The 24,511-nt window shown below is 28.4% G+C and overlaps 1 protein-coding gene across 2 annotated transcripts in view; it reads left to right on the top strand.

Annotated features, from left to right (window-relative positions):
* Window positions 1-24,511, top strand: part of LOC111029876 (calpain-A) — a 51,021-nt gene that overhangs the window by 11,800 nt on the left and 14,710 nt on the right. Inside the window, exon 1 of one of the 2 annotated variants that reach the window (XM_022309104.1) lies at window positions 5,703-6,036. The exons of the other annotated variant lie outside the window; for it this stretch is intronic. Coding sequence (XP_022164796.1) covers window positions 5,911-6,036 — 126 coding nt within the window. The 5' untranslated portion in view covers window positions 5,703-5,910. Of the gene's footprint in view, window positions 1-5,702; window positions 6,037-24,511 lie in introns of those variants that run through there. 2 annotated transcript variants of the gene reach the window in all.

Here is a 24,511-nt window from a genome sequence, read left to right as displayed (position 1 = left end):
ACAATTTAAAATCTAGTTAACAGATCATACCTATGATATTAGAGTATCAATAAACCTAATACAACTATTATATTTACTATTTATATTATATTATAATATCAGTATTGACAGCATATTATTGTCAGAGAATTTCAGCTTTAAATTTCAAATGAGAGGGCGAAAAAATAATTAGCATAACTGCATAAGAAAAAATATTTATCAAATATATTGGTAACATTATTTGGGATTTACGTCAGTTAAAGGTGCACTCAAAGTTTCTCTATGCAAGTTGTATTCAATTGCAAAGCTTTTTTAGTAGTTTTCGAAAACCACTGCGAATGTCCGATATATTTTCTATTAAATAATTGACAATAATATAAAGTATCGAGTGAAAAAACTTTTCCGGAACTAAGGAAAAATAAAATTGCTGTACTTAATAAGTTTATGAAGTATTTATTTTTTTATTGGAAATGTTATAAGTAGACACTGAGTGGCAAAAAAAAATCAGTGTAGTACTGAAGTAGATCTGCTATATAGTAGCTGGTATGTGTAATGTGTACTTCGTCTGTCGTCATTGAGTTGAGGTCACTTATGTAATGGATGTGTTCAATTTGTATTCAATGATAAATTATTGCTTACAAAAAATAATTCTGAACAGAGATGTCAGCCTATATTTAAAATGGCAATTTATTTTATTTGTAAATTGCAATTTTTTTCTTTTAGTATAATAAGATAGGTTGAACTATTCCCCCTTACCCCCCCCCCCCCAAAAAAAAAATAAAAAAATTCCAATATAATATTATGGGTTAAATAATAATTATAATATAAGCTATAACTAGTTGTTCCTAGAACTGAAAAGTAAATATACTAACTGCGAGATATTGCCGTAAACAGTGTAAATAAGATAGTGGTAAAAACAGTTTTTAATTTAAATATTTTAAAGATGTATCGTGTATAATTTACATCTGTATAATAGATGTATTAAAGTAAACAAAAATATGCGTGGTAACGATAACTTACAGGTTTTTACGAATAATATTTTTTGATTTTCAGTTATAACGAAATGACATAAATCGTTTTAAGAAAAAAAAATTCGTTATTTTACTTTTAAATATCTAACTATTTAATGTCATAAGAATATTAACTTCTATCATTCAAAATTTAAGGGATATAATGTTAAACTTTTTATAATATTCAGTTACAAAAACTTTTGAAGAATTTTGTACAAAAATATTAGATGTCTTATGTTTTATAAATTTTAATTTTCATAAATTTAATAAAAAATATTTGAACTTTAAACGCTTATGAAAGTTTGTAATTATGTATTTGAGATACATTCTTATCGGAGTAAGGAGAACATATGAAGAATATTGCTTTTAATTTTCAAGTTTTTTCTCAACAATAAAAATTGTATTATTAATTTTCATTAATTTTCATTTATTTAAATTTGAAAAAAATTAAAAACTTATAAATTAAAATAAATTTCATAAATATCTATAAATATGAAATAACAGACAAAAATCCAAGATTTTATAATGCTAATATACTTATTAATTGGTGAAAATATCATGTTATTTTAACTATTTTTTGAATTACAAAAATAATCGATCGAGTCTAAAACAGATTTTGAGCTTAAACATTTCCTATTTTCCCGTAATATTTCATTTGTTTTTCCTGATTATTTTGAGAAGTTCTAGGAATACTTGAATTTTCACCTTCCAAAGTACCAATTAGTTCTAATTTTTTACCATGAACACACACACACACACACACACACACACATCTTAATAAAAACCAATATATACTCATCAACCTCCTCAAAATCTAAAATTGTGTGTAGTAGCCAGTAGCAAATTATACTTAAACGTTACTCATTGCATTGTCAGATCCAGGTGGGTATAGCCGTAAAGGGGTCATTTCCTCCCCAATCACCCCTTTGTTATAGACTGTGTTTTTTTCAATGTAATGCAGTATCGGATATCGTTCCAGAGTTACAGGATTCAATTAATACTTATATATACTTACTTACTTTTCATTAATTATTTTTATTTATTTTATTTTTTATTTATATTATTTATCTATACGGATGTTTACTATAAAATTACAATTCTGAAAATTTCTTGCCGGTCTAATAGCACATAAATTATGAGTTATTACGTTTCTTTATCATAGTTCTGGTGAATATTGAGTATTGGCAGAAATATCGGTATTGCGACCTTTCAGACGTTCAGTAGATATACAATAAAAGTAATTACGTAATATTATACAACTCAACGCATGACAAAAGACAATTTTTAGTATCTACGTCCGACTTTCTACGTGTTATGTGTTATTACTTATTGTACATTTTTGACAGTAAAGTGAGGTTGGTTAGTTTGCGCTAGTAAAATGATATAATAAAAAACAATTTTTCGGAATGGACAAAAATCAGTTGCTTTCAATGAAAAATTAAACAAATTTATGTTAACCAATGCTTTTTCAATAAAAAACAGCGACGTTTGGAATTTGTTTTGTAAAATGTAAACTATAAAATATAAATTTGTGAGATATGTTGTATACGCTGTATATTTTTTTGTACTTATTTATCCCTACCCTCACCGAAAAAAAAATTAATCACTGGATCCGCACTGAGGCATTGCAGCTTGATATCGTGGGTGTAACAATATTACAAATTTACAACACAATTTTTCGAAAACGATAAACCGCGATTGCTGTAGGTACCAATTAGTATTAGGTATTTGAGAGTCGAGTTGTAAAGACGAGAAAAAAACCCTATAGGTACTCGTTAGGCCACTTAATAATATATAGTAATCAGTGCAAAGAGATAAGTGTAAATGATAAAATAAAAACTGATAGAAAAATTGTTTTGCTCTGGCCTCACGCCTTGACTCATAATTTATTATATTCTGTATAAGAATTTCTCTAGAATTATTTTCTCTACAAATTCTAATTTTATGATGTTATTATGTCATTAAAACCACGCGTAGGATATAATAAAATAAGTTTTTATTATTTTATTGCTAACATTTGTTAAATTTATTCAATAGATTATTAGGCATAGTATAATAATAAAACTACCTAACTGTTTAGCTACAATGTGTAGAAAAATATTTATAACAAATTTCCAAATCGATGTCTTTTTTGAAGTATTTACTAATAATGTAGAACAATAAGTAACAGCAGTTTTGTTCCATATTTATTGGAGTCATATTTGTTCGTCGGTTTTTAACAGATGTTTGAATGTCTTTGTATTTTATGCTGAATGACATTTTAACAACTGATGTCACTGGAACAAATTGCATATAGCCTGCCATATTATTAGTGAAAACGTATTATTTATTTCTTCGGAGAACTCGGTTTATATAAATATACATATTATAATATATTATACTTGTTCAGATCTTCTTTCCCGGACTGCTAGTCCGCAATTGAGCACGGACTACGGGCCACCGATCTAATTATGGTAATTTGAGGGCCCTGATTTTAAACCTATCTATTAATTATTATTGTTAATATAAAATGAACATTATATCAAATCTAGAAACATATAATATCTGTTTGCAATCTTGAGTAGTTCTCAATTATTATTAAAATAATGACATTATCATTGTACCAATTTTACAGCTGCCTATAAAATATATGAAATTTATTTATAAGTAAACTCGTATCTAGTCGATTGTGCAACGGCTGATGACTTGTATTATTATTATTACTTATTATTTATTATGTGAACGTATACTTTCCTAACTCCCAAGTAATAAATATAATAAGTTATTGCTAAATGAAGATCATTAATTACTCAAGATATTATATTATGGAAGTTCTGTATGTTGAAAGAGATTATGTTGTTGATAAGGAAATTATTGTAATTACCTACCTACTATTGCTAAAAGTTCAACAGAACTATCAAGGTCACCGATTTGAGATACTCCTCATCATGTTTAGTTTGTTAAAGCTTTTGTATCTTTATTATTAATATCAATTAAAAATATTAAGTAAATTATGAAAATAAAGCATTATAATTTAAGTATATATGAAACTACGATAACATTTTACTTGGTGTTATTCTCTACATATTACTTTCTATCAGAACATTTGCTGTTGCCTGTCCACATAAAAACAATTTAGGGTTGGGTCCTTTTTTATAAGCCATTGGAACTGCTTGTTCAGCTAGGAATATTTTTCAGGAGCTTAGATCCTTATAGTCTTATATTTATATGAAGTTGTAATATTTTGATTTTTTTTAATGCCATCTAACGTAACCTATGGGCTATGAGTGTTTAAAATATGTAAATTGTTTGTACATCTTAAAGTACTTAAAAAAAAGCCTTTGATTTGCTCTAGATAATAAACGTACCTTTAAATTTTATAAGAGGTCAATATACTCTATAATGTTTAAGCTAACGGAGCTAAACTTTATATGCTGAGCTTCAAATTAGCTATATGTTACGCACTTGTAAGACGGAGACAACAAATGTCGTGTAACGTCCACTTAATATTCATATTCTTTAATCAAATTATGCATTTTTATGCAAGATAAAAAATTACTTATTAATTGGAATTTGGTTAACAACAAATATGTAAAAACATAAAATTCCGACCACTACAGTAACTGTGATAAACATTAAACAGGGTTGTGAATTTATCGATTTTTTAAATACACAAATTCCATTCTGTATTCAAAACAAATTTGATAAAAAATTGATTCATGAAATTAAATTTTACAAAATATACTTGCATATTTTAGACATTGTAGTAATTATGAAGTATTGAAGTCCATATATATATATTATAGCAAATTACCAAAATTCATAATATGTATAATAACTTTACTATTTTTATAATGTTTTTATTTCAAATATTTTAGATGGAGAACATTATGTATTTGCCGTTTTATGTCAATGCACACTATGCATAGTATTTAATTATTAAAAGTTTATCAATATTATGGAGGTTCATTTTTTATAAATTCTTTCGGACAATATTTTTTTTACGAAGCTTATCCATTATTTACATAATACAATTTTGATTTTGATATCATTTTACCCATTGTCTTATTGCAGAGGTAGGTAAGTCTTTCAAGCCTTAAAAATAACTGTGAATTAATTGTAATGCTCGCGAGTTGAGTTAATTTTGAATTTTGGAATAATGGGCCATAAGAAGGCAATGTGAACGGCCCCTAAGGCTGTTGAAAGCTGGTCGTCATTTCGTGCATTTGACCAATGAGCAGAAAAAAATTTACATCCACAAGTGATTTTGAAAACATATTTGAATTCCTTATTCTCTTTTCTAGGAAAACGGATATTGGTTTATTTTTTTTTCAATAACACTTATATAAAGGTGAACTTTGAAAAAAGCTCGCTCGTCGCAAACGACAACAACTCGCGCACGCGCACTCGCCGGAGGACGTCTCACGTTGCTCGAGCAAAAATAAATTTAATGACCGCCGACGCCGCCCGTAGCCGGCTCGACGACGACGACGACGACGCGCGACGGTACGAAATCCCAACCGGTTCGGAATGCCTCGGCTAACCGGCGCACCGCCGCCGCCGCCGCCGCCGAACACGATCAGAAACGTAGTATCGGTATTGCCGGGTCCCCACCAATTCGGGTGTTTCTGATGGGCGCGCGGTGGTGGGATGGAAGAACCGGCGGACGCGGCCGTCGACCCGGCGCGCGGTGCGCGCAATCGGTACAAACAACAACACCGGCACGCCGCACGCATAGAGTAGTGCCCACACTGAGACGCGTTCGCCACTTCGCCAGTCTCGCCACCGGTTGCACGGCAGTCCGCTTCGGGTTTATCGACGGTCGTCCGCGCATCAGTACCAGTACGTTTTTCGCCGGTGTTTTCGCACCGATTTCCGCGTCGATCTCTCTTAAACGCCGCGGTCGCGTCGGGGCTCCCTGACCGTGATCCGCTCCGGTTCGATGGAGGGTTTCAAGGACCAAGTGATGAACCTGTTGAACGGCAGCGAGGCCTTGTCCGGCGACAAGATAATGTCCGTCATCAGCGAACTGCAGCCCGTCCTGCCGTCGCTCAAACATCTGAAAGTGGTGAGTGCCGGACCTCAAACGCAGCAAAACATTGTTGTTTGAAAGAGATAGTCGATACGTAATATGTGTACAGTGTTATAACTTTAAGTGTAGGTGGTATGATATGTTTTTCTAGAAATGTTGTTAAGCTTATCTCTCTCTCTCTCTCGATACTAATAATATGGTCTTACCAAGTCGTGTGCTATCTTTTTCTAACAATGTTAGTCTCCAGCTCTTTCTCCATACTTTAAGTAGGTACATTAATTCCTAATCCACTTTTTTATAGGTTAACGTGGTCTCCGCCAAATATACACCTGTTGCAAAGTGATTTCGTCGTACTTACGATTTTATTCACTTGGCACGACCGATGACTATAATATCTAGGTACTACCTGCAGTGACTTCTTAATAGTACTAAATATTTCCCTAGCCAGCAGTGAGTGATTGGTAGTTAGCACTTCAGTGGTTAGTCGTTTGGACATTATCGTAGTCAGTAACAACTGGTCATGAAAAAGAAACATTGATAGATTACGGTCATTTGCACCGTTCTCTGTTATTTACAATTCCGGGTCCCTTTTAACTTAAAAGTTGAGTGTATCGTGCTATACAGCCATTGAGATAAAGAGTACTGTGTAACTTTAGGACTACACGATCGAGTCTTATATTTTTCAAATGGTGCAATGCGTTTTTAAGTTATACCTACATAGTTTAAAAGGCACTTGGCAGAATAATAGTAAAGCATTGTAATTAGTATGCTCAGTATGAATGCGAATGACCATAACTCGTTTCAAATTTATTTTTATGTCTACCTATAACCTATGTAATAGTCCCATCTGCATTATTGCATCGTGTATTCGTGTCCGATCGTAATTAGCGAAATAACTGTACTCGGTGCTTTTCGGATTCCAATAGAATTAAAAGTATAAAAACCGTCTGTTTCCAAGTACAAACGTAGTTCTGTGACGGACATGTCTAAATATTATATTATGTGTGTCGTGTTTTCTTGAGTGCGCGGCAATAACGACCGCGATAACGATAAAACGTGTTTCTACAGCGCTGAGCGACTACGACGGTATGCCTAATTAGTAATTATAAATAGAAAACATTTCAACTATTCCCCGACGTATTTCTCAAATCGTAACAAAACGAACAATTTATTATTATTTTCGGGGCCCTTTCGTCGGTCTACACCCTGCACTTCATGCCTCCTTTGGTAGTGTGTGGGAGGGGTGGGGGGTACGGAGATACGGAATTTGCTGGGTTTTTTTTCTGTTATGACTTCTGATACGAACACGGGTGGACTAGTCTACCTGCTTTTCTGGAGTATTGTTTTCTATATCTCTGCCGATGGATCTCCCAGTCCCCATTCCATCGGGAAACACGCCAAAATCTGTTGTTTATGTAAATTTTTTCAATTCCATCACTAGTAAATTTCGTCACAAATCATCGTAAGACACGATAATTTATATCTGTTGGCCTTTACATTTGTCTCTAATCAGTTTACTGTTATAATTATACAGTAGTTGGATATCGGGATTATTTTATAATTTTTTAAGTGCCGGCGGTGGCTCTAATTATATTATAAGGAATGACGTTTGCCCGACCGGCGATAACGGTACATCGGTATAACAACGGTCTGCGAAGCTGGTTGACTTGCAGACGGTGTGAACTAAAATTGAATTCTACATTATTTTTTCTTACAACATTTTCGAGAAAAAAAATGTATTTTCTGAAAAACCTCACCCTCGGTTGCGCCTCGACCTTACCGATTTTTATTCGGCCCGGTTTTGGTATACAAACAAAAATAATACCAAATACGTGTAGTAAAAATATGCACTTCTGTTTATAATACGTCGTTTTCATCCAGTCCAGTCTGATGGAATCTAGATTATGTTTTTAACCGTTGTCTGTGTAGGTATAGATTTTTCCTCGGATTTTTCCTCGGATTTTTCTTTGTTTATGCCATTGTCTATAGGCACACGTACACGCTGATATGCCAATAGTGTTAAACAACAGAACGGGGATTGTTATATTGTATCCGAATTTACAGTCCGTGGCAAGTTATGCTTCCAGGGGTGGGGGGAGGGGGCAGATTTTAATATATCTACTTTTACGGTATTACCCATCACAAAAAAAAAAAATTTTCCCTCGACTCTTTTATAATTATACGTTACAATAATATATAAGTTAAGACATTAATATCTCCAAAATTTTATTTCCAAAGCGAAAACTTGTAAATACCTATTATTACACTTCTATTTAATCAATAAGCCTTCCCAAAAGTTATTGTAAGTTACAAAACGCCGAGAGTTTTGTTTTGTCTCGCAATTAAAAAATGTCCGCTCCTAAACATTTTCCGTCCTCTGCAAAACTGCCCCTTTTCGCCTCTCCTCTGAACACGACACTGACTACGGTGAACTATATGTAGTCATGTTTAGTATTATTTTGTAATATTATACATTGTTATACCTACTGTCTCTCAAGTGTCAACTATTTGTTGAAACTTGAAAGTATAAGATTACGTAAATATTAAATGGCAATTCTTGTATGTATGGCAGCAGTGGGGGTGGGATGAACACATTCCAAGGCACCACATGGATCTCATCATATTCGAGGGGCCACGTGAAGAGCCGTTAGCGGTTTCACCGCAATAACAAATTACAGCGTCAACTGTTTTAATAAAAAATATAAAAAATAAAAAAAATGGCCCAGGGTTATTGGTTATGTATTTTTTTAAATGGTTTTATTTTATAAATTATGAGTTTATTCAACCTCACCATATCTAGGTATAACTATAGAAACTTGTATACAATAATACTTTTAATAAATGTAAATAATGCCCCCCCCACCCTAGAACCTTTGTCAATAATAAATGAGATAGTTATGCTGTGTAGAATAACAAATCGATTGAATTAAATTCGTTTAGATTGCTTAGATTATTTAATTGTTTAATAATATCAGTGAACCAATCATAATGGCCAATGGGTCATTAAATCTCGTTTAAGGGACTATATCAGTTCATTATTGATTATAAATGTTTAATGATTACTGATTATTCATGCGACCCAGCATTATAATAGTTATTATCAATTTTTTACCATCACTGCAAGTAAGAAATTATTGTTTAATATTAGGTACTTAAGTCAAAAATATGTATTTACAATTTTCAACATAAGCATTTGAATAAGTCCAAAGAATAGATATAACATTTGTCAAATGTATGCTACACAAAGATTCTAGCTCTTTGAGTTATCGTTTTATTTCCTATCAACATATTATTAAAAGTAACGTTTTCAAAATATAAAGACGCCATTAAAATTAATGAATCTGCTATATCATTTTTTTAAGCGAAACTATTCAACCAAAATATACTGTTACCCTGCCCATACTACTAGTTATAACATTGTCGAATTTTCTACCCACCCGTTTTAAATTATAAAACCCACTATTCACAATAAACCTTAAGTAGGTAGTGTTCAAAATGTGAAATTCACGAAAATGTATGCACTAATTATGAAATTTAAAATATATTGCCTGGCAGGTGCTCGAAAATTAAATTCTACTCTATATTTATCTATTGTGATTTAAACATGCGTATTGAAATGCCTCTTTACCATAATTTCAATTAATATTCAAAATATACATATTTGAACAGCTTGACAGTGATGACTACTGATGAGTGATCATTAATTATACTTTGAAAATCTGTGTAGGCTTATAAATATATTTAGAGCTATTTAATATATACTCGGCATTCAAATTATAATTAAGTTAAGTAGATTAATTTTTATATTGGCAATATTTTATATTACATTGTCGTTATCTACCATTGTTCGTAAATTGTGTTTTTCATTAACTAATTGGTGAGACCAACCGCACGCTATAACATGGCACGTTATTGTAATGTTATGCAATACGGTAGGTATAGAAACATCGAGTGTATAAAATAATAAAATTTAAGCACAAAATATAAATAAATTGTATAAAGACATTTGATACAATGATACACCTATTCCGTTATTATGACTCTTCAGACTAGGAATGTGTTATTATGAATGAATAATAAAATATTTTGTATGTATGGTAGTATTGATAATTATGTATACTGCATAGGTAGGTGTGGATCGTGGATGAATAATATAAATAATTTCATAAAGATAAGTGTACCTATTATATACATGTTGGTTTTATCAAATATATTATCTTATATTCGCAGGTCGCAGCTTTTAGTGAGTACTAGTTATTAGTAGGCATAGCTACCTAATAAAATATTAATATTCTTTAGATGTAAGTTGTTTAGACTTTTTTTTAATAAGCCGAACAAATGAATTACAGTTTATCTTGTTATTGCATTGGTTTTTATTTTCAATTAGGGTTAGGAAGTATTTACCGAAAACTTTCGAATAGTTTTTCTTAATCATATCAGCAATCATGTTTTTTATACATACCTGGCTTTGCTCAGAATCGATTTTCCGTTGGATGATTGCTTTTGAAATTATTTTCATAGGTATTTTAATTTATTAATATATTGTATTGAGCAATTCTTTATTATTTATTTATTACTTCACTATAATATAGCTTTGTCATAATATGTATACAATACATTCATCAATACATATTAATATTAATATAAATAATATATAGAGATAAATATATTAATATGTATCATAATACGACGAAGCTATGAAGCGAAATAATACAAATTATTGCCCAATACGTCGGGAACTGTAACTGCCCAGTGTCCATCTTCATTAAAAAGGAAATGTTATTAAATGTTTACCAATCTGTATAAAACGAATATTAATTAGGTATTGAAACTTGAATATTCACTGATCCAATTATGCATATAAAACAATTTTTAAAGTTACAATAATATTTCAATACTTATTGTATCTAACTTTAAAGTTAGTTTTTTGTTGTGCAGGACATTTACATTAATTTTTTTCCAAACTATTTTTTAGTATTTAATATTTGGACATTATTAATTGATTTACAATATTGATACTTATCCATTTGAGTATTATTTAGTGCATGGCTTTTTGATTTATGTTTTAAGACTTAATTATGGGTATAATTTATGGTACATAATAATACCTATTATTAATACATAAATTATTCGATAATTCTGACATGGTAGCATAGACCAAAATTTCACGTACGTACATATTTATGTGACATCGATGTAATATTTATTTAATTTTTATATTTTATTACAAAGATTCGAGGAATAAATGGTTTTGTCAAGCCGTTTATCCAATTTATTTTCTACTTGTAAATAAATATTTAATATATTTTAATATTTGTAGATATATAATTTATAAATAACTAAATATTTATAATATGATTATTATAATATTATATTATATTATTATAATATTTATAACTTGTGTTTTTATATTTGAATTCAAAACTAAAATTAAATGTGCACAATTTTTTATTCGTTACTTTGTGAGGAACATTTTTGATCACAAAAACATCTGGTTTTATTACAGTATTATAATTTATTATTAGGGCCTGAAACTATGGAATGCACTAAAAAGTACAAAATATGCATGTATTTATTCGCTAATTATCATTAAAATATATACTAAAAATATGCCAAGTAAAAATGTTTATACAAATTAAAATGAAATTTTATTTTAAAAAAATGTTTAAATTTAATTAATTAAAGAAATATTTAAGCAATTTATTTTCTCTTTTCATATTCAATTAAATGTTTTACTATAGCATATAGTATCAAGTAATATGTGCATATTATGTTGACTGTATTATATTCAGTGACGCAAATGTACTGATTGAAGATTGAACTGTAGTCTGTACATTTAGTATTCAACATCAAAACAAAAATACATAAATGAAAATCATCTAGAAGAAAATAATTTGATTTTTAAATATTTTTTAGGTAATTTACTCATTTTTAATTTAAGTATAGTGTTTTTTGTATAATATGATTGAGAGGAATAGTTTTCTAGTTTTCGTTGGTCTTATTTATGGTAGGTACCCATTCAATATGATAAATATTTTTCTTTAAATTTAATTTACTATGGTATTGAAACGTTTTTATTAACATTGAATGGAGACAAATTTAAAACTTTTTTATGAAGGCTATATTATAAATTTGGTTGAAATAATTTAGTTATTATAGCCCTGAATTGATCTACAGTACTGGAACAAATTGTTTGTACAAGAAATTTTACAATAAATGTGGGTTTTCTTGTCTGAGAACTAGGATTACTAACTCTTCGTATAGCATTTAGATTTTTAGACATCAGATTGTCAATTTTTAGAAAGCTGAAATTCCCTATCGGCACGAAGAGGTATAAAAAGCTGATGGTTTTTCTAATAGATCTCTTTTCCGAAATAATATTTTAGATACTGTTTGATAAAAAAACACTCTAGACGTGGATATTAATTTTTTCATAATTTTCGTTGTAGTTAAAATTATAAACGATTAAAGTTTATTAACGTTAAACATTTTGACAAATTATTATTGAAAATTTGATGGACAAATCCTTCTATCGTGTCACCTAAGTAATAACTAATTCAAATATTCAATTCTGTGTTCCAAAGAATCAAACAAATTGGCTACCATTCTCGAGTATAACAAAATACATATATACTGCTATACTACATATAGGCTATAGATAGATACTATATGTCCATATTATAATATATTATTACGATTTAAGACAATATAAAGTATAAACTAATACAATGTAGTCTTCAATTGGTCGCAGTTTCCAACCATCGACCGACGCATAGTTGTTTATTATTTTGACTAAAATAACAGTTTATAAAATTGTAAGTACCTGCGTATCGTAGGTACATAATACTATCATCTTATTTAATAACGGGTTTGTTTTCCTATAATGTGTACCATACCGTCCATTATTATACGTGTATAGCAATAAAACGAGGAAATGCGATGAGCGAATTCGCTTTATAATACTATTTTATAGTTTGTGCTGCAGTGTATAATATCATTATTGTGTACCGACAACAATATTGATGAGCCGATACCTTTTAAAATAAATTATAGACTATGCACATTATTCGCTTGAGAAATTTACATTTTAATATGATAAGAATTTTTTAACGTTACTATGTAGCGATTTTTAGATTTTGCGGGATACGCGAGTATGGTTTAATACGGCCATGAAAACTGAACAATTGCTAGCATACATTATTTATGTGTCTTGTAGTGTGTGTATTTTTATTTTATGATGGTATACATACGTCATCGATGACGAAAAAATAGTAGAAAAAAATGTGTACTACGGCAACAGTTCTCTGGTTCTTGGGTGGGTCACCTCACAGCTGGATGCGTCACACTGTCCCAGGAGCGGGTGTACGATTATTACATTATATCATTACTTTGTCAGTTGTCTCATATTTTAGTGTTTTACATTTTCAAAACAGACCATTGTACTCCATAAAGAGGTGATTCTGATATTCGCGTGGTTGAAATAAAGAAATTTTTACATAAATAAACTGCCATCTTATTATACATTTATACCCGCCGTCTATTCATGGATGACTTATGAAAATCTTATTGTCACGTGCGACTGTGCGAGTAACAACCGGTTTTAATGTCATTTGATAATATTACAACTGCTATAGGTATTATCGTCTATGTCGACTCTGATTATGGTTTTACATTTTCACGATGATGATAACGCCATAATATGTGACACTTGTGACACTTGATAGTTGATCTCCTGTTTCCTCATGTATAATAATGTAATACGACATTGGATATTATGTTATAAGAAAATTGACAAGTTCAATCGTTTAGAAATAATGTGTTAAATTGAAATCGAAATGGCGTATACGTTCACAAATTGGTAAATTAAAAAAAACACTTGCTTAGAAGTTGCGCGTATACTAATTTCTTCTCTGAAACCCGTTTTTTTGTGGAAGTTTCCGCTGTGAGTGATAAAATAATTAAAAATTGACTCTGTAAAAGTAATTTAGTGCATAGCAATTATTATTAACGCAGTTAAAGTCCAACACGGCATTCATGATAAAAATCTGTTGTATAGGCTATAGCTTAAAAATTTAAAATCAATTGATGGTTTGAAAATTGATCACCTAAAATGTATCTTTTTGCATGTGATCAATAAAGTTAGTGCGTGGGTTAACATGGTACGCCTGAAAATATTCTAGACCGTAAAATATTTAAAATCATGATGGTTGATTGAAAAATATAGTTATTTTAAATTACTGTGCGTAATTTCAGAGTACCTTGTAAAATATAATTGTTGGTAGCCGGTAGGTACAGTATACGCAATTGATTATTACTAATATATTATCGTAAGCCTTTATTTACGTAACCAAATTAAAAATAATCAATATAAATTTGATTGTTATGAGCTGATACTACGGGTATAGTAGTTTGTTGGTTCATATATTATACTTAATTCATATTTAAAAATATGTATTTTAAAATATTACTACTCAATTAAGTTATTATTTTGATAGTATAGTAAGTGATAGTAAGTTCTAAAGTCCAAAAGCGTCATGCAATTGTTGTTTATGTTTTATAATCTGTTGGCTTACATTTTAAGGCTAATTTCCAATTGTAATTATGCATTCTTGAATTCCATCAATATTCATTACAATGTCTCACAATAAATGATCATATTTTTGAACAAACATTGTCACATAGAAACGATGAAATAAATTAAGAACGCTTTTTAACTAATTAACCGCGTTAAACGTTCAATATCCTAACAATAACAATAATTTATTTTAATAAGCATAGTAAAAGCGCAGAGGTCTGCAGTCAAGATTTACCTACTAAAACGGAGTGTCGAGTACTCGTGGTTTCGCTTCGTTTACTTCGGCATACGATGGTGTTTTTTCTATAAAACATTTGAAAGCGCGAAGAAATACTATCGAAATCAGCACATTAATTATTTAAGCTAAGCTGTTTCTTATGGATGGATACATTCCGCAGTGTCTTAAAATGCTCGATCTCGATTTTTTTTTAAAAATCTTTTCTTAAATTCGACATACAATACATTACTACTATAGCTATTCACAACAGATCATAATTTATTTGTAGTGTTTTCTTAAAATATTATTACACATTAGACTAATTATTTAAAAATATTTTCATGTTAGGACGACTAAAACCACGTCTACGTTCATGTCCGCTGTTTTTGTAATTTGTTTATTATTATATCGATGACCGAGAATATTGGTATAAACTGGAAAAAATACCGAGAATAGATTATCATAATAAACAAAAAATACAATATACCATTGATTATCTAAACAATATAGTTTATATAATCAATGAATATAATATGCATTATATTAGTATGGTACGATCATTGAACCTTAAATTTCGAGACATATTTTTGTCCAGTGTATTGTATTAAAATTTTTACCATCTGTTTCCATATGCATAAGGTATTCAGGTCAGCTTTCTCTTTCTCAGTCAAAAATGAAATGAAGTCCACGTAGCGGTATAATATGAGACTTCACATAGATAATAGACGGAAACGTTTTCTATTATTCGTAAATCTATTTGATCTATATATGTATCGTGCCTATATTGTTTTCGCGATGGTACATTAAAAAACCTACACGTGGTTACTATTCTAAGTTTTAAAGAAGTTGAACCCACACTGTTTATTTGAGTTTTTAATTTTCTTGTATGCCTTCAGTTTTTATATAGTCTTTTTCATATCTCTACCTCATTTCGGTGATCAAAAAATATTTGGTTTTACAATTGTTTATTTATTTTTACTTTATGACCCTTAACGCACACATTTTGAGAGAAAAAGTTGTGAAATTTATAACAAAAATATTTTCAATGGAATTTATTAAAACGACATAATTATTATTTATTTTATAAAATAACAATTAACATCCCCAGTGTGCAGTGAAACAATACTAAGATCATTTTTTAAAAAACATTTCTATAGGCACGTGATTATGTAAATACTAAATTAATATCAAATACATCAAGCCCCTTCAAAGGATTTTTTTTTAGTTGTAACTGCTCTAGTTTTTTCTCGAGTGTTTCATAATATAATTTGTAGTTTAGAAATAATGTTGTTATGATAATTTAGGTACATTTTTATATATAAATATAGATAGTTGATTTTACGTTATTCTTAGAAGGTAGTTCATTACAGTTTTAAATTATTTTGAAACAAAATTATTCAATAATTTTAAGTATCCAAATACTAAGTAATTTATTTGTTTTGAATCCGTTTAAATTTAAAAGTTTAAGCTTCAGTGAAAGTATTCATATTTATAATTTAATTACCCATTAGATAAAATGTGATGAGGTTCAGTTAAACAGGATTAATCAAATTTATTATGAGTACTATATTATTCCAACTTTCTACTAGGTAATAATAAAAAAAAAAAATAGAATATTATGAAATGAATAGGAACTTACCGGTGTATACAGTTATGGAAAAAAACCATGTGTGTACCTGTATTACGGAAAAATGAACTTCACTCGGAATACTTTTCAAATACGATGATTTATCATTACTTTCAAACAGTATACACGCCATAGAACAAACACCACTATGTTTTGCGTTGAGGTTAGCGAAGCGAGACAAAAACTCTGTAATAACAGATAAGGATTCGTAAAATTACAAATGTTTTACAGTGAATTGAGTAAAAAATTAAAAGTATTTTGAGTTGTTTGAAATTTCAAACAAGTTAAGCCAAAATCGTTAAGTTGAATTAATTTAATAATACTATATTACTGAGAGTTCAACCTCTATGGAAATATAGTATCCATTAAAATAGGTGTATCAACTATCAATGAGAAAAAACCTAATAATTCTTATACTGTTTTCTATGCATTATAATAATATTTTAATGTATGACTATTCATATAATAATGAGATTTTTGGTATCATATATTCTTTATAGTTAACTAAATGAATTCATTTGTGAATAGCTAGGTGATTAAAATTTCAAGTTATTCTAAAAAATATTACATTTTATTTATCAAAGTAAGTACGATAATATTATGTAACCATTGATAAATAAAAATCGGAAACGAGTAGATATTTAAATACAGATAAATACAAACCTGTTTAAGAAAAATAAATAATAATACTCTGGTAAAGGTAAAAGAGTGCAATGTGCATATTATAATATGTAGAAAGAAAACAATAAGATATTTATCATATGTTTATACATAGCTAATGATAAATGTAATATTTTCAGCAGTTTTTTTTCAATATGCGATTGTTATTTAAATATTATATTAACCATTCACGTATTAGGTACATTTCATACGTGTTAAATAATAAAATAATATAATACATTACATACTTAAGTTATATTATATCGATACGAATAATGAACTTTCAATATTCGTCTTAACTCTAACTGCTAAGTTCTCTGTAGTTACCTACAATTTTTAATTTCTTTTTATATAGGTATACGGATTCATTTAACATATAACACTCATTTTTTCACTAATAAAACACTCTTGTATTATGCGTTATTGAAAATATTTTTTATTTTTTATTAGTCGTTGAAAAACAAAATTGTTAGTAAAAAAATATTTTTATTATTATTCTTATTGTTATCATTTTTTTAGAAGCAGAATATTATTCGATGTATTTCGGTCTTTAAAAATCAAATTTTGTTAGTTAGTTTATGTTAGTTAATAGGTAATAAGTATTTAAAGTTTGATGAGCGGAGAACTGGACAAACATGTATCCCTGTGGGCTGTGGCCACTCCATAGTGCTAATCTAGACATTAAATACATGTAAGTACTTATAAGTTATGAACTACTCGTCCAAAATTGTATTTTTATACGTAGGTATAATACTCCGAAAAATATTCTGCTTTGAAATAAGGAATTTAAATTGTATATGTAGTTATAAAAAAAATAATAAAAAATAATAATAGTAAAAATAGTAAGACATTTTTAAAATTGTTTTAAATGTTACCTAATAGTTTTTCTAGTAATCAGTGTCTTATGAAATAGACCTCCTATTTTATGAACATCAAATAGACATAGTGGTACAGGAAAAATAAGGATAAATAATTAATGACACATTTTAATGGTGACGTAATTGCTATTTAAAATGTTGAGAATTGTTGAATTTGAGTCTATTTTTTAAGTTTAAAATGGTATAATAATTGATGTCTGAATCATCGGAAATTTATGTGAATATTTTATAGTAATTTATACAGGCTGTTGGTATTTTAGTAAACTACCTCTCTATTAGTGGACATTACGTTTATACGTTTGTGTTTTACTTATTTATGTTTTATTTCATTTGAGTTATTTACTTATTTGTAATAGGAATGTAGATTATCAGTTGAAATTGTTTTACTATGTAAATTCAAGATATAAGTGTTTTCGAAATAAGTACTGATACACGATATTATACTGTATATATATATATTATTTGACTAAATAGTCGTAGAAATAAAACAGTTACCTACCTATATGTGTATGGTGTACAACAAAACGAAATTCATTATTCTAACATATAATATGGTATTAAACATTACACATTTTTAAATTTTTTTAGTTTGATGTTCTGCAATTACTTGTGTAAATTAAATTGCATTCAATTTTCATATAAACTGAAATCATTTGTAGTCTATTGGGTACTTAACAAAATAACTAATGAACTATTTTGCCCAATCTTGATTTTTCTGTTAATTCATAAATCATACTTAATAACCATAGACAACTGAGCAATTTGAAAATGTGATTCCTGATTAGCTTAAAATGTAATCTAAATACCAATGTACAATATTATTTATTAACGTAGACCAATAGTGGCTTATTAAACAGTCACTCTTAATACGTTTGGAATATCCGGTATATCTATACTCATATTTAAATTAATATAAATTATAAAATAACATCTAAGTGATTAAATAAATAATTTTAGCATCTTAGGACTAATTTATCATTTCGTAATAAATAATTACAAATATTAGGTATTGAATATTTCATAGTATAGTATAGTACCTATGAATATAAAAATTTATAATTTATGTTTTCTAACCTAATGCTAATTTGTGCCAAATAAACAGAAAAAAAATGTTGCATTATGCACCATGATTTAAAACATTTTGTTCAGATGTATAATTTGAATCTCTTTCCACGCATAATGTATAGCTAGTAGTTGGTAGGTGCCTATATGTAATCTTAGAGTTGGAACATTTCTATACTGGTCTGTAATTCAACTGCATAAAATATAACTTTTATATTGCCTAGGCACGTTTTGAAGTGACTGATATCCATTAATTTCTTACTTGTCGTGACCACCGTATCTCAATTGGGTGTATCATGTATTCGTGCAGTACCGGTGTCGAGTGAAAATACGTAGTATGACGACGATCATGTACTGCGAGTTGCAACCTATGTGAAATCTCGAGCTGTGCCCAGAAATGTCATATTTTATTAAATACTGCATGAGCTTGATCAGCGGCGACATTCAATAAGAAGTTACACACAAATAAGTCGTAAACGATCTCTGTTTGTTTATTATATATGAGGATTGACAACAAGATAGGTAGGTCACCTACTCACCTATCATATTTTTTGATTTGTATCCATGATACATTTAGTTTATCAATAATTACCTTTTTCATAATATCCATAAATGGTAGACGAGAGATACAAGTTGATGCAGTGCACACTTACCATAATTATTTATTTGAAAATATATAAGTATCTACTTATTATTATTGTGTGGTAGAGGCAGTTCAAAAACTATTTCTTTTCACTTCAAAACTAAAACTAAATTCATTTTGTCATAAATATAAGGTGGAAGTTGAGTTTTAACCTAGCGGGTATAGAACAGCTAGGTAATTTGTGTACCTACTTAATAATGTTACGGAACTCTAATCTTTGTTCAAATAAATAGTAAGTTTAATAAATAATAACATAGATACCAACAATTAAATGTTATTGTTTGTTAAATAAAAAAATAATTTAATAAGCTGTATTAATGTATTAAAGTAATGTATAATTATTATACCGTTAATCATGTACTTACTATTTACTAAACTTTCAATTTATTATGGTAACATATTAATTGTAATAATATATTGGGAGGCCACATGTTACTATAATATTTTAAATTTGCCAATGTGGAATAAAAAAAGGTTTCAAAATTAAGACCATACTCCAACTTCCAAGTTTTATTCATTTAAGATGAATTTAATGTTTATAGTATATTTGATAACTACTTTATAAGCTAATAGTAAGTATCATTGTTATATAATGACTAATCTACGTGATTTATTACTATAGCAGTATGAAATATGTACAGCATAGGACGAGATGACAATTTTCATAAAAATATAAATCAGTGGTATATAATCGATGATCGGTAACGATATTTAACAATGATAATAATAATTTGTAATAATTTGAATATCGAAAGCTAGTAAATAAAAACAAATATTAATAATAATGAATAAAATAAAGCTGTAATTGTTTGTTTTGACACAGTCTGAGGTCTGAAAAATCGGAAGAAAAATTTTTTTTTTTACTCAATTATTTTATTTTTTGGACCGAATTAGGTGTAAATTTGGGTCAATGGGATTCAACTGATATGCGTCTGTATAACTGTGGGCACATATGCACATAATACGGAAACGTGGAATAAATAAACGATGGGTACAGGAATAATGGAATAGTGTTTGTAATGGATATTATAATTAGAATTAGAAGTAACCATAAATTATAGTTAATCGTTAATTTTCGCTAATGTTTCGGTAATGAAAAATTATTGAAAATCATACCATAGGTATAATTCATAAATATTTACTATACATATATTATAAATATATGGAAAAGTGTAAAACGAAAGTATTAAACATAAATAAGACTAAAATGGACTATACGGATTATACTTTTGATTTCCACTGGTTAGATTTAGGAGAACTCGCATGGTGAGCGGAGGTGAGCACTAAACACATTTACTTACCGTTGACCACGGATCATTAAAATAAAGAAAAAGAAAACATCCGAATGGGTCATAAAATATACTCATCCGTCTCATCCTGTGGCTATGGATTTAATTTATAAGACCTGAATACGAAATTAATGTTGATGTACCTCGAATGTGTCGTACACCACACACATCACATTTCAATGTCACAACTTATAACAGACTATACTCTTCAGAGCAACCGGCTATTTAATTAGTTTATCAAAAATGTATCTCCAGAAGTCCAGTCTCCACTATCTATATGTACTCTACATGATATTATTGCACTAATCAAAAATTAAAATATAAAATAGATTATATCTAACATCATTTTACATAGATAATAATATGAACGATACAAGTTGGCAATCAGTGTTAGACTTTATTTTTACGAATTTAATTTAACTAAAAAATATAGAGATAATCAATCCGTCGCTTATTTTATGGTATAATACACCTATATTTATATATTATTCACATAAAACGGTTTTTAACGTACATCGTATATACCTATGAATGATTTTAAATTACTTTTATGTTTCTCAGGCATTATCCATCACGTGAGGTTTGAACATTTAATACATTTATAAGAGTTCTATTAAAAAAAAAATAAGGCATCTAGTACCACAAACAAAATAATTTCAATTTATGCATTCCTTTTAAGTATATGACTCATATAATATGAATACAATATTTCAACGACCCAATTTTTCGAAATTGCATTTATGTTTCACGAATATCCTCCTTTTTTATTTTTTGGAATATTTCTGATTTCAATTAAGTACGCATCTATTATTATGATTATACATTTCTTTTGAAACTTTAAATATATTAAACGAATAATTGTATTACTCCGCAGTTGTTCGATTGGTGTATATGTTACGGACAATGTGGTCCTGTCCGGGTAATGTAACCCACAAATTTTTTTTCAACCAACTAATATTATTTTTCATTATTATCATGAATTATAATCATTACCTATTTATAGTATTGATTTTTTTTTAAACAATTATTATTAATTTTATTCATGTACCATAATATTACAAATATTTTGATGGAATAACAAAAAAAAAATAACAAGTATCATCATTTTATTTTTATAATAAATTATAATTTTATTATTACCTATTTATTTGAACAAGATTTAGAAGCACGGCACTTGGAATTACATAATCGGTCTGCTTTTCTACACTTGATTTTTAAATAGGCAGTACGATTAGTAAGAAAAATAAGTTTATACACAGTGTTTCAAAAAATGCATAGTTTATTGTATTATAATGATACATGAATAAAATTAATAATGATTGTTTAAAAAAAAAATCATTCCTATAAATAGGTAATGATAATATTTTTTAAGAACAATGAAAAATAATATTAGTTGGTTAAAAAAAAATTGTGTTTTACATTGCCCGGGCAGGACCACATTGACCCTGCAATGTACACATTGCCCGGTTTTCTACATTGCTCGTAACATATAGATCTACGTAATAGTATCATCATTGAATGACCCGCCGATAACTTTTTTCTTGTAGTTATTTTTAAAATATTAATTTATTACATTTTAATAATTTTTTTTTTAAACTATACTAATGTTAATTTTTGTTAATATTTTGAATTCTAATTTAATTTCATTAAAGAGCTTGTATTTAAAGTACTATAGCTACGTATGTTTAGGCTGTAGAGTACCAACACGGTTAGTGGGTTATACACTCACCGTTCGTAGGCACGTAAATGGCAGTCGTTTAGCTAAATCGTACAATTTTTTTAATTACAACACAACATAGTATAGTACCTACTAGTTAATTATAGAACCTAGAATAAAGTCTATTATTTTTTTTTTTATCAATAATGAATAAAATTCAGCTTTGGTACTGGGATATTAACACTAATTAATAGGTACAATGTACATACAATACATATTACATATATCATTATAATATGTAATATAGATATGACATAAAAAAATAAATATTTTTGAAGATATTAGCATCTATTGTTTTTTAATATATTATGTTACAACAGTAAAATGGTCTCAGATTTTATTTTAGGTTTAAATAAATACAATTAAATAAACATAATTAATTATTTAGGTTTTTACGGTTATAATTTATAAGTTATAAGACACGTCTAAGAATTATTATCTAACATCGTATACACATAAAATAAAGGATGGAGGGGGTAAAGACCAATTCATAAATAAGAATACCTTATTAGTTATTACCTATTTATAAGTATAGCCGTATAGGCAAGCACCAAAGTGCCTTTGTTTAGAAATTATATAAATTATTCAAGTAGAGGACATCAGTCATCAATCAAATATTAATTGTTGAAATAGATAGAGAAAGTAAAAAATTACAGCTATAATAAATACTATTATCACAAGTCACGTTTTGAAAAAGTTTATTTATAAATACATTGTCTGTACACTTATAAACTATAAATTTATAAATTTGTTTATAAATATTTTAATTTTATATATATTTTTTCATTTAGTTTCTTGCACACAGATCATCATACAAATATTATAATATATTCACTGTGGGTTTGATGTAACGGTTATGCGAATATTGGTAACGCTTTTTAGTTTTTTTTTTCGAATATCGTTTCGATACCCGTATAATATTTCGTTCAAAAAACTGATGCTTAACTATTGTGTTTTACACAGTTTTATTGAGTATTTAACTTTTCAATTATTATTAGCAGTTATAGCTTTATTTACAGTTTGCATTCTAGCAGTTTTTGAATAAAATATTCAAGAGCTAACTGGCTTATAGCTTTTTTCGCTAAATGTCCGAGATATATTAAGTGTAAAGGGGTCGGTATCCTACGAGGGGTGGATCTAGGATGTAAAAAAGGGGTTTGCTAGATACAAAACATGCACTTATAATGTATACAAATCATATTGATATAAATTGAATAACTCGTCGTACCTAGGTAGCTTTAAAAAGTGATAAACCATAAACATTTAAATTACATTTTTTCAAGAAAAATCTTTCCACACATTGAGTATCACACATATTAAAATAACACGAATCAATAAGTGTTTTGGCGACAGTGTGACACTCTGTATAATAAATTAATTTTAGGATTTAAGTACCACTATTTGTTGAGTAATAATTTTTACGAAATTATATACCAAATTGATATGTGCGAACAAGAACAACCAACACTCATCATCGTTTGATAAATATTTATGATATAAAAACCAAATTTGGTTCTTATATAAACAGAGCTAAGAATAGATGTCTATAGTATTGTCATGGAGTTTTTATTTTGTTGATGAGTAGACTGATATACGCATAGTTGTTTATAATAATTTAACAAATACACTTTCATAGATGCTTACGAACTTAACTTCAAATTTTTATAGTCATAACACTTTTTTTTCTTTTTCGTAGTTACATATAACTATTCAATAATATATAATATTTCAAATTATAACTGGTTCCAACCACTATATATATTTTGTCTTTAATACTATGATTTATTTTTACAGATACCACATTTACTATCATTAAATTAAAAATATTTGTACCATATTGCAT

Source organism: Myzus persicae, unplaced genomic scaffold, assembly GCF_001856785.1.
Source record: "Myzus persicae strain clone G006 unplaced genomic scaffold, MPER_G0061.0, whole genome shotgun sequence".
Lineage (NCBI taxonomy): Eukaryota > Metazoa > Arthropoda > Insecta > Hemiptera > Aphididae > Myzus > Myzus persicae.
This window is presented reverse-complemented; position numbering and strand designations above follow the sequence as displayed.